Below are 13,301 nucleotides of genomic sequence, written 5' to 3'. Positions count from 1 at the left end.
GAAGAGGAAATGCGCTTGATGTAGGCGCTCGCTATGACCCACTACGTCCATTTTAGCTTTACACAATTTGTTTCCAAAAATCTGAAAGCAATAAAACAAACTATTTCCCCCATCTTAATTAACTTTTGGGCGTTTATTTTATCACACTGTACAAAAACATTTTTCCGGGATATTTTTTAGCAAATTTTGTAGAGTAATCTCAATGTGCCTGCTTGCAGTTCCTAAACGATCCAAACGGAAACAGAGATAGGTTCTTGAGTAAATCGTGAAAGGCGAGGGAAAGTTACAAATAGAGTTCTGTAATTACACTCGAAGGCCATGTATTCAAAGCATAATTACTGCTCAACGCTAGGAAAATTGCTTCCTTTGTGTAACAAGTTCTTTTACAAAGGATAAAATTATGTACATGAAATGTTTGGTTAGGTAATGAGAAAAGCCGCCAAGAAATTTGAAATATTTGCATGGAAATGTTCTCTGTTATTCTACTTGGTAGCCTAGTGGCATAGCGTCCGTTTTGGAGGTCGCTTGTTCCCTGGTCACGTCAAATTAAAGATGTGAAAATTGGTACTTTGAGCTCACTTAATTGGAACTCAGGATTAAAATATAAAATCCGTAAGATAGTAATTCTAAATCCAGATCTACCCTCAACGAACAAAACAAACTTCCGGCACTCAGACCCAGACCATTACTTCACATTTATTTACGCGGACAACATTATTTTGTCATTTTACTTCATTTTGATTAAAATCGTAAGAAAACCATTAAAGTACAGTAAAACCTGTATTAAGCAGCCCGCCAAGAAAGCCATACAATCTGACTGCTTAAGACAGGTGGCTGCTTATGGAAAATTGAAATTAGAACAGAAGATCAATTTGAAAGCTAGCTGACCGGTTCCTTAAGGCTAGTGTCTGCTTATTACAATGTACAAATGGTCGCTAACGCAGGTTTAACCTTTGTATTTGAAGTTTTATCTTTCCTTGCTCCTGTCATTTCGGTAGTTGTCTTATTAAGTCTATGAAATCCCGTGTCCTTATCCTGCAGCTAACGATATTAAGCACAAGGGATTAAATCATCCAGCTAGAACCAAACAAAGCAAAACATGTTAATATCTACCGACATAGCGAACGAAGTGTTCCATTGGAGATGATAGAAAAAAAAACTACAGAAACGCTACTAAAAATGACATCATAGACGTCATGTCATTATGTGTCAGTAACAGCGCAAAATTGTTAGCTTTTATCTAGAATGTACGTGATATTGAGCATTTCTTTTTATATTACCTAACTTTAAACAATTACTATCTTTGCCTAAATATTTTCACGAGTTGTCCAATTGAATTAATGATCACTATTCCGCGTCTTTTACATACTTTTTTCAAAAGGTCAGGCGAAGTGTAAGCAAATGGATGTCGGTGACATGTTATTGGAAAAATTGGCGGGTGCTTAATCCGGTCATTTTCAATTAAAGCTTGTAATACATTTTTTTCCGTATTCATTGGTGATGTTATGAAACATGGTAAATCCTCAAGGCGAGCTCGAAGAAATCCAATTTTACAGTTTTTAAATCTTGATACAAAGAAGCTACTCGCTACTCTTAAGAAAGTGGAAATTCGCGCGAAACTATCATAGTCACTTAAAAAGTTTAAATTTATTATTATCATACAAATTAGAGTGAATATCATACTTCACTTTACCAGGGAGCCGATGCCATGTTGACGTCATTTACTTTTCGCCGCGTTTACTGTATGCGTATTAATGACAAACTATTCAAATTTCTTTAAAAAAAAATTAAAGGCTGTAATTATTTTGATAAATTTTTAGCAATCGTACGACATTCTCTCTTCACTGCGGAGAAAATACTTCCTCGCCGCTAGGTACGCATTTTTAGCTTCCAACGAAAGTTTTGAAATCCGTTACCACATGTGAAAGTATACTCCATGGTTTTCTGGTTCAGGTCGTTCGATATATCACTGGTGTGTGACTACAAATAGTTCAGACATCGCCAAGTGAAGTTTTAACACGAGTCTGACACAGGTCTCCAACGGCCTCTACAATAAAGCCTATCCATGGCAATAGTACTGAATAATAACCATACGATCCTAGTTTATTTTAGTATATACTAATTTGTTTTAGCTTGATTGTGATGAAAGCTTAAAGCTTATTTGAGCCACTCTCGAGTCCGCTTCCTGGAAAAACTAGTACTGGTGTCATATGAGAGGTCATGGTCGTGACCCACGTTGGCTCGAACCCACTACCTCTCCCCATACGATCTTAGATGACGCATGTCTTTCAATAAAACAAGAGAAAACTCTTGACAATTTATCATTTTGGCACCGATTTGCAGAACGAGACAACAAATGGAAAGTTAAAATACCGGGCGCTAGTTTGACTTATTCATATTAATTTATATCACTCTGCGTGCGACAGGAGATTATATTAATCTAAACCGGGTAAAATCAATTTGCTGTCCTATTGATACACCCACAAAATCCATAAACACCTGAAATTTGCCAATGTTATAGAAAAGTTAAGAAGAAAATAATAATCTACACTACCGTGGATGGTCTGGTCGATAGGTTGAATCTTGTTGACAAAACAAACCATGAAAATAATAATGGATTAATTTAAGATGATTTTTCTAGTTGATTGCATATTTGTTTGAAAACCGAATATTTAGGATTTCCGTTTATACATCTTTTGTTCAAAATGTTTACGACTGCGGCCAGATTATATTACAGGCGCTAGAATAAAGCTTTATATAACAGAATTGAGATTTAACAAGGATTGTGATAACTTCTTAAGAGTTGAAAGCTGTAAAGTTTTAAACATAAATTATTATTTTGAATGGGTGCTTGTAGGTACATATAATAGCGTGTTTTATGTTCGCTTTGTCCTACTGCTTAAATCTTAACAACCCGCGCTGATTGTTAAATTATTTGAATGGTCGATCGGAGTGATAGAAAAATAGTTTTTTAACTAGGTTTTAATTATTTTTGGAGGTAGTTTAGTAGGCCACCGTCTTTTATAAAAATGGTATGATTCGATAATTAAAAAAGTGAACGGATATATATCTAAATATTGATATGTTGAAAATTTGTCGGACATATTGACAAGTGTCGGTGAATTCAAACAATTTAAAGTTTATGAAGAGGTTAACAGTTTAGTTACTACACAGGATCTGAAATAAAAAAAATATAGCTGCGTGGATTTGAAACTATGATGGGAACTAATTCAGACCCAGACAAATCTTTTATTATTGTCAAATATGGAGGTAAGTTAAGTTTTTGTTGTTCTTGTTGATGTTCTTGTTGTTGCTGATGCTGTTGCTGTTGTTGTTGTTCTTATTGTTGCTGTTTTTGCTGCTGCTGCTGCTGCTGTGCTGTTGTTGTTGTTGTTGTTGCTGCTGCTGCTGCTGCTGCTGCTGCTATTATTGTTCTTGCAGTTGTTGTTTTTGTTGTTGTTACATACTTTACTGTTTTGTACTCGGTGCATATATTTTTCTAATTTTCTTATATTGGCAGTCATAAACTCAAGTGTTTTAAGAAATATTCGCCAATCGGTGATAGAAAGATTTCACTTTCAAAACAAGCATTTTACACTAAACATAGTGTGTTCTTTGTCATTGCAAAATATAAAAGAGCAAAAGAAACACAACTTTATTATTTAATAAAAAGATCTCAGTATCAGAATTTTTTTTTCAATAATTATATTCGTCAACAAAACAACACTGAACGTGAATTTTAAGGTAGTGGACCCGTTATTACATTCGGCTACATTCGGCAATTTCCGTTTGTTTACGTACATGTATTCTCCGTATTAGACTTCGGCATTCTCCGGTTGTTACACAAAATAAAATGCCGAAATCGCATATGAATGATACGGGAAAAAACACGGAAATTGCCGATTGTCAGTACGAGTCCATTACCTTAATGAATCACGATTAATCGTCAGAACACCACTGCGATGTTTGTCTCTTTAGATCAATTCGTGTACAATTCGTATAAACTCAATGTAAAAACTGAATTTTCTTTTTAATTTACTGTTTTTCAATTTTACAACACATTACTAAGATACAGCAAAGAAAACTGATTCATTTATTTAAGCTAAAACTGCGGATCACAAGTACTTGATAAGAGATTTGATATTTGGTTTGCGGTCATAAATCAGGAATATTGAGGGTGCTAGTTCATACTTGATACCTTTATACCGAAGTATATATAATAGCCACGGGTAGTAAAAAGTCAAGTATATCTTAAATATATCGAAAATGAGAAGTGCGACTTCTAAAGTGTGTTAAATGTTTTCGTAACACGGAATACATTTATAGCTCTTAAATCTAATCTTTTTATGTAACGTAAAATGTTTGATACAAAAATATAAAAGTCTTATAAGAACTGTATGACGGTCAATATACTCAAACCCCACAGAGTGTACATGCAGATTTTAAAATGAGCGAATTTTTTACCATTTAACCTACAAAAAATAGACAGAAAAACATATGACTGGCGACAATTCATAAAAAACTATATTCCTAAATTACTAAAATTATGTATGTTTTAAAAAATTCTTACACCGAACAACGCTATTAATTTCTGGCCTTACTATTATAGTAGAAGATAATATCAACCAAGTCAGCCTAATAGTAATGATAGTATAGTATATTAAATTATTGAAACGGGTAAGGTATGGTATTGTGGATATTACCGCAACCTACGGGAATCTAACGTAAGATATCGTTAATTTGTGGAGGTATCGAGTAACTGATAAATGTGATATCAATACGACAAATATATAAGCAGCGCTATATACAATATGTACAATAAATGACGCACTTTGTGTATTATTACAATAGAAATAATTCTTTATTGAGAAAAGTGTTCCATTAGCCTTTGATGAAAATAGCTAATTACTGTTTACCTATTACTGTTATTCTTCTCAGTCATAATGGAAACTATTAACGATTAAAGAGGTTATATAAAAAGTGTTTAACTGATAACAATGGGTACATTCCCTGGTCGTATTTTTCAGTTATAGGGACAAATAAGGTTGATTATATTCATTTATCTAGCTTTTTGTAATAGATCGAGTGCAGTTTAAGACACTACTAGTAGTTTGTTCAAGCCCAATAATAACCAGATATTGTAATCATCCACAGTAATCAAAAGTTTTCCACATTTCTTTGATTTTGTTGTTAGGCAACAATGGTAAGTCCCTGGTTTGCAAGATTAGTTATGCTTATCCCAACCACTTAATATCTAGTTTCCTAGAAAAATGTTAAGAAGATGTTAAATTGATATAATATATTACTAAAATGAACATAATGCATTACTTCAAAACAGTGCTTATATTCTGAAAATTTAGGCCTATATCTTATATTTTTGAAATATACACTATGTTGGAATCATTCCAACCGCATAAAAAAACGCTGTTTTATTGACATAAATGGGTCATGTGATGTCATTAATGATGAAAGTTTAGAATAAGGATTGCTTTAAAATGACGAAATTAATAGAAACAAACGCTGCCTTTACATTGTGACTACTGCGTAATGAAAATAAAACATTACTTCCAACCAGATATTCATTAAGATTGTAGGCCGTCGCAAATTACAGTCAAAATCAGAAAATAATTTTCTAATTTCTACGTCGCAAAAGCAATGTGAATTTAGCGAAAGTCGTTCCGAGGTGACTGCATAAGATTCACGTTTTGCAATAAATAAATGCTAGACGTTCAACTCCATACAAATTTTAATATAAAAAGAAATGTAACCAATGTGTCGACATCTGCGTATCGTACCGTTTTAGTCTATTTTCATCGTTGTAGTTAATTATATGAAATGTATTATCTGAAATACAGGGCCAACATATGAACTGTTGATAATAAATCATTGATTCAGTTAAGGCTCGAACCAAGGACCTCTCGCCTGTGAAGCGAGCGTGATAGCCATTACATAACCCACTATATACATTCAAGAAATATATATATATATATAAAAAAGCAATTAGTTCTTTTTTCCCTTGATTTCTGAAAAGATATAAAAATAAAATGGCGTGGAAATTTAATGTTTACATGATTTTGCAAATCTTATACATGCATAAAACACAGCAAAATACAAACACGTCCAGCATGATGACAACAACAGAAACATTGACTGACAACGTCACAATAAGAAAAGCTATTCAGATTAAAATACAATACATACACTCTACAGCAAACACCAATGTGAAGATTAAATGTGTGATTGTTGTCGAGAGGTTGTCGCTCTACGGAGGTATCGTTCTGGGAAGTTTAAACTAAGAATGGTATTAATTAAATTTGGAAATACACTGTCTGCCCTTGTAGAAAGATGTCGCTAATAAAGGAAGTTTTGTTGTATATATGTTATTTGGATTAAGCGACCGTGCAGTAGAGTAGAACATTTTGACCGATTTTTAAGCATGACATAGATGAAAGATAAAAGTAAAAGGTAGACATTTCGTAAAATTTCACCGAGTTTTCATAAAAAAAAACGTTCAGTTTTAGAAACACCACCAGTCATTATACAAATGCGCATACATAAAATTGAAATAAAACTCCTCATTTAGTAATTTGTAACAATCACCAAAACACAATATTTAACAAAATCTCTCCCAGCAGACAAGAATGGAAACGAATTCCATGTAGCTTTCGCTTAAATTGCTTAGTTATTTTACGATATCTGAAAATAATGCGACAAGGTAATCTCCCTTTTAAATGGAATGGAATTAAGGGCTTAAAATGGTAACATTGCATAAACAAGACATTTTCTCCAAGCCGTATCACGTAACTATTAGTGGACATAAATAAGATGTCAGCCGACAATTCCTGAAAGATGCAAATCAAACGGCAAGAGTTCTTGCGGCGGGCGAGATAAATTATTTGGTAAGTGGTGGGAGGCGATGGGAAATCACAAATTGATTCCTGCCATTTCACTTGAAGCCCCTCTAATGAAAGTACAGTAATTGTTAGATAAGATTAAAAAGGCAAATGGTTTCGTTAAGCAATCATATGAAAAAGAATCGGTTTGAAATACAAGAAACATTACTGAAATGTTTTTGTCTATTTGTATGTAAATTAAGAACTCGACTGGCCGTTGCTGTGAAATACCTATGTTTATATATAAACACAATATGTATACTATGCATTTGAAAGTAGACAAAACAGTTTATATGTTAATAATTAAAGTTTATGTCACATGTGTATGTTTATATATTAATTTTGTGTTTAAGTTAACTGAGTATTATCTGTTGTTTTGTATTTTCGTACACTGTTAAGTGTAACTTCAATATTACAGGCTATGTATATCTCGAATACCGCTCTTTTGTCATAAAACAGAAAATAATTCGGGTCTTTAATACAAGCTTAATAATTATGCCTATTGTTTATAAATCCAGACGGATCTTATATTCAGTTTAGCTAAGATCAGTCTGGACTAGTACTAGTACACTGTACTAGAAACTTACATCAAAATTTAATCGATATAAAAACTACTATACCAGCCAAGGTAATATAAAAATTGTATGTCCATTCTCCATTAAAATTTGTGTATAATGAGAATATGCTATGAATGTTTGCCATGTTCATTGTATAATTATGTTTATATGTAAATACCTCATGGACCTTATGATCCGATGGTTTTTCTGAAATAAATTTACTAGTATCAAACTTATCAAACTTGTAAAGAAAATGTAATAAGGTTACACATATGACGAGCATTCATGATGGACTGAATGTAAAATGTAAATAAAAAGTAATATAAGATTCTAATATTATTTTTTTAATCCTCGCTCTATGTCGCACGTACATTTTATCTTTTTCCACCTTCCATTGTCCTTATGAAACGACTTGCCTTACCTCAAGGTTACAGCAACATTTCATTTATAATTTGAAATTAATCTATACTAACGTCTATGTCATTATTTAAAGAAGGAATTCAAACAGCCCAAAATCATATAAATAATTAATTGTTTTACATAAAAATTGAACAGTGCATAAACACGTATATTATTCAACAACACTATTGTCAATTTACTGATATATGCATTGAACTTCCAGAAAAGGACTGCATAAATTTGATAAACTATTGGACAGTTCAGTACGTGCCTTTACAAACACACCATTTGAATTTGCAAAACTGTCCCTGTGCTAAAATTTCACATAACTATGTTTAACATAGTTTTCAGCAAATGATTTTTGTTATTTCTTTACAAATGGCATTTATTTTTAAAGGGGGACAACTTTTTGAGAATATCTTAAGGTATTAGTTCACTAATAGTAATGTTTACAAAATGGCCTTTGCTTGGTATATTCTGAAAGATAACCATGTTTTGCACTATTTTGCAATTTTTAAACAACTTTTACCATGCCGTTTTTTATAAATTTTGTACAACTTATGGTATCTCCTCAAGCTAAAGTAGAGACAAATATCAAAGTGATAGCCACTATCCAAAACATTTGCAGAGAACTCATTTAACCATTTATCTTAATAAAAGAAACATCAAACTATTGGTAAACAATAATAAAACACAAAATAAAAATGTCAATATCATATTTTCTATGGTGCCTCAAGTAAACGGATTTAATGAGACAGAATTCATATCAACATTGAAAATAAGGACGAAGCTGTGTTTCTGTTGAATTTTGCTACTCAATTAAAAATACTTAGGGCAGACGTAAAACTACCTAAATTCTTCACAATATTTTCTAAGAGTGAAGCAAAATAGAGAACTTTCACCGCGTGTAACTCAATATTTTTAAAGATGTGTAACTCTACCCCTTCTGTTTAAGTATTAAATTCACTTTGAACACCAAGAAATCATTTTTTTTTTCTATTTTTGTACAAGAAATCAATAATAAGTCTTGAAAGAAGTAAAAACTTACTAGAAAAAAAAAGAAACTATATTTGGTCCCAGTAGGGCTTGAACCCATGCCCCCCAAGAATTGCAGTAAAAGTAGGTTTATGGTAGGAATTGAATACTCTTCAAAAAGGAGGTTCTCTTTTAGTGATCTAATACCTTAAGTATCCAGTTGAACAGGACAATACGGTAGAACATAATTATATTGGACACGCAGAATTTTGTTAAAGATATTTTTCGTCCGCTGAATATTTCTTTGGCTTTGTAGATGTACTGTTAAACCTCAAATTTCATTGACGCAATCAAATTTAACCTTATCTACAGGTAATACTAAACGATTGCTATGTTATACATCCAATGTTAGTAACTATCCCTGTGGATATGAATACATTTGCATGTGAAGTGCTGTATGGATCTTTTTGTACGTTTTACCTTGACTTTTTGCCTTCATATGATAAACTATTCAGCCTCTTCATCAGTATCATCATTGTCATCATCACTGTCATCATCATCATTTTAACCCCTTGCGTTCCAGGTACATATTGATGAAAAGTCTTATATTACGATGTGTTCATGTTACAGCTAGCGAGGAAATAAGATTTAAATCATGATGATGTACTGGTGTATATAACATATAAATTGATGGAAATCTTCTATAACTTATTGTTCACATTACAGGCTGTTAAGGAGCAATATTTAACCCCTGGTGTTCTAGTTATACACACTTACGAAGTATCATATATTGTTCTTCTTACAGATAATGAGAAGCAATATTTAACCCCTGGTGTTCTAGTTATACACACTTACGAAGTATCATATATTGTTCTTATTACAGATAATGAGGAAGCGATATTTAACCCCTGGTGTTCTAGTTATACATTAATGGAGTGGATACGGAAGAAATGTAACTGCGATGATGACAGTAAGTTATGTAACACAGATTTTACACTAAAACCTTTACACCGTTATATACAAAGGCTACACACTAATAACCTTCTTATTATTCTTTGTAAAATATAACATGGAGTGTGATGTAATGATACCGAGAAAAAAAAACAGAGAAAAAATTTTGAGTATGAAAATTTGAAATCATCATTTTGAGTCTTCTTGGCGGTATGCTACACGTACACCAAACCAAGTACAGAATTATTCATTCCAAATCATTCATTTCCGGCTCTGTTCGTACCAGAGTTTTGATTTTGCTAGGAAGACACCCGACTCGCTTTTTGGACGTTTGGACGTTCAGTGACTGAACAAATGCTCTGAACATACCTTTAATATAGTTGATTACTGTATCCTATGCGGTAGTAAACTAGTTATAAAATAAAACAGTAAATTATTTTTAAACAAAGTTTACTTCAAAGATAGTGTCTGGTAGATTATTTTGCTACACAAGGGAACAGTTTAAGATTTATGTAGTGTTAGACAGAATGCCTTAAAGTAAGAGTTCGTTCAAAAATTTATTTTGCCAAAACGTAGTAACTAAAATGTAGTCACTGTGCCAGTATCAACTATCAAACATGCACAAGTGATTGTTTGGCGCTGTCGCATCGTATTTTCGGGTCCAGTAATAATACTTACAGCTGTATTGTTTATGTTCTAGTTGTAATAGATCTGGTAGACATGGATGGCCAGGTAACGAACCTGCCTGGAAGGACCAAAGAATACGCGACTGAAGTCGTTACAGCAAGAGGCATTTATATACTTATTCGGGTTGAAAGTAAGTATATAGAGGCATCTGTTTACAAATTGTTATTTATACGTCATAATAAGGTAGAAAAGGGTTTTTGTCTTTGAAGATATAATGAAATAAATGCCCGTCGGTGATTCTCTAACAGAAAAAGTCTTTCATAGACCTCAGATTTCCGTCAGAAATTAGAACCTCTATTGACAAGGATATTGCGTCGCTATATAACTTTATTAGCAAACCAAATGAAACGGCTAGAGAAAATGTTCTGTTTCCGTGTTTACACAAATATCTACTAGCGAGATGTCCCATCATTTCTTCACAATCGGAAGCAAACTAGTTTCAGTAAAGTGTTCAGTTATAAGGTCATTAAAATTGCCCGCGCATTTATGGCAGCATTTCAGAAAGAAGTACCCTGACTGAGCTTGCCATTAATTTCATTGATCATTTTTAGTACGACTATGATAGGTACCAAATCTATGCGTTGGATTTAAATATTTATGCTTTATTTCAATAACACCGAAATATAATAATGACATTGCCCACCTGCGAATTTAAAATCCTATTATTGTATTTGTTCCTTTTAATCTGTTATAAGCGGTTTATTTGTTTAAAATCAAAAGTTAATAGTCTTTGTTGACATTTGACAAGTCTACAAAATGTACATTAGAATAAGGCGAGATCCGTTTTGCCCTACTACAAAATTGGAGGGTTCGATTAAATTTTATATGGATAAACTGTGACTATTGCCCAAATTGTTATTAAAATCATTGTCAGAAATATATTTCTCTACATGTACAAATAGGCGTCCAAAGTTTCAGTTATGTATAAATACCAAAACGGTAGCTTAAAAATGGTTCATTTTGTCTGGAAGAACGACAATAGAGTGTGATACAATATTCAAGTTCAAGTGTTAAAGTGGCATCAGCAATATAGAAACCATTCAGAGTTTAAGAAATATTTGTTGTTCCATAATACAGAGTGGATTTTCTCTGAAAACACTTTTTAAGTTAGAAATAAAATTATCAAAAACATCGTCAAAATTCAAAAGAACTTACAGACCATAGAAAATGTTTTGTAACATATTTTTTATAAAAAGCTTGTCATAGTATTATTGATATAGAATCAAGCTGTAACGTTGTTCTTGTTGTTTTATTTCATTTTATATCGTGTATGTTATATCAACTTACAAACATCTTTCAGGGCTTCCTGACAACGGACAGTTTCATTATACTGCACTTTTAAATAACTTGGAGGAAAGCAATCCCGAATTAATGGGTAAGTAGCATATAGGTCACTACTAAAATCTAGAATAAACAGGCAAATGTAAACTTTTTTTAAAAAAATAAAACATAGAGAACTTAACAGGACTAAGGATGGAATGGTTAGAATCCTTGCTACAACACGAAATATCCAAATCAATTAATTGATAATTGATCAATAGTAAGCTTGATAAAATGGCACTTTTCAAAACGTGTATCATTTATAGAGACGGAAGTCTAGTTAAAACAAAGGCTTAAACGAAGAAAGATAAATAAACGACTTGTTTGAAAATAATAACATAAGGATTTGCAACCTAATACACGTATATTGTAAAAAAATGTGTTTCTACTCAAACATAGTGAAAAATCTAAAAGAACGATTTTGTATGTTTGAATTTTGAAATTTTGCTTTTGTTGGCCTTTTATAATAATCGCAATTTATACTTTCAGTAAAACTCAACAGTATGTCGCGTCCAACTACTCGAGCCAAAAATATCAAACAAAAGGGAGTCAAGAAAACCCAACCACAAAAACTACGTCAAGAATCTGCAAACAAAAGACCATCCAGCAGTGAAAGAAAGAAAAATAAGTGATAGGGAGAAAAATATCATTTCATTGTTTAATTGTGTTGATTGATTGGTGGGGTTAATATACCCAAATATCTAAATGAATGGTTATATGAACAGGAATAGAACACGTTTCGTATAAACATGCATTCTCCTCTTGCTGCACGCCAAATGCGTTCACGAATGATATATGAATCATATTTCTAACAGCGAGGTTTCATTATCATCAAATTCATTTTAGATCAACGTTATATATCTATATTTTGTATATCTGTCGACTGACATGCGTTTGGGAATATGTATTGATATCTTATGATCTGAAGGTGTTGAATGATTTATTGATTTATAATAGATCTAGCGTGATTTATTCAAAAACAGTTTTACGCTTAAGGTTCTGTTCAATTTATACATTACATATAATTATGCTATACTTTGATATAGGGCTTTGATTTGTTATTCTATTGAAAGGGTATGCTTTCGTATAGATTCCTTTTGAATAAACTTTACTTAATACCAAATTTTGACCAACAGAATCTGCTGTGATCATTTTTGAGGGTCGCAGTTAACAGGACAGACATCAAATATATCAGTTTTGACAAACATTATATACACTTGTTATTGAATAGTTTGGTGTTCATAAAATGATATTGTATGGAAATTGTTTTATGTGTTTCCTTAGTCAGAAGTGCTGCTTAACATAAAGATCCTGGTTACCAAGGATACCAGTTTTAATGAAGAAATCATCCATGGTCTTAGATTACTTTGGGTCTAAGATAATTGGTCTGAACATCTGAAGAGGAAGATCCAACCTAACTACTGATTTATCTTTAAACGCAGCTGCATCCATGCAAATTTTAGGCAGATATTTAGACAGAATTATGCTGTAAGACATAAGAAATGTAGATAAACAAAAT

General features: G+C 32.4%; 1 protein-coding gene across 1 annotated transcript; it reads left to right on the top strand.

The window, feature by feature from the left end:
* Positions 1–2,617: 2,617 nt before the first annotated feature.
* Positions 2,618–13,045, top strand: LOC123535136 (uncharacterized protein CXorf65 homolog). Its single transcript, XM_045317682.2, has 5 exons — positions 2,618–3,270; positions 9,708–9,794; positions 10,476–10,592; positions 11,763–11,837; positions 12,272–13,045. The coding sequence occupies exons 1-5, from the start codon at positions 3,216–3,218 to the stop codon at positions 12,412–12,414; spliced, it is 477 nt and encodes a 158-aa protein (XP_045173617.2). The 5' UTR covers positions 2,618–3,215; the 3' UTR covers positions 12,415–13,045.
* Positions 13,046–13,301: the final 256 nt, after the last annotated feature.

The sequence above is a fragment of the Mercenaria mercenaria genome, chromosome 12 (assembly GCF_021730395.1).
Source record: "Mercenaria mercenaria strain notata chromosome 12, MADL_Memer_1, whole genome shotgun sequence".
Lineage (NCBI taxonomy): Eukaryota > Metazoa > Mollusca > Bivalvia > Venerida > Veneridae > Mercenaria > Mercenaria mercenaria.
The sequence above is the reverse complement of the archived record's forward strand: the minus strand, read 5'-3'. Positions and strand labels throughout refer to the sequence as shown.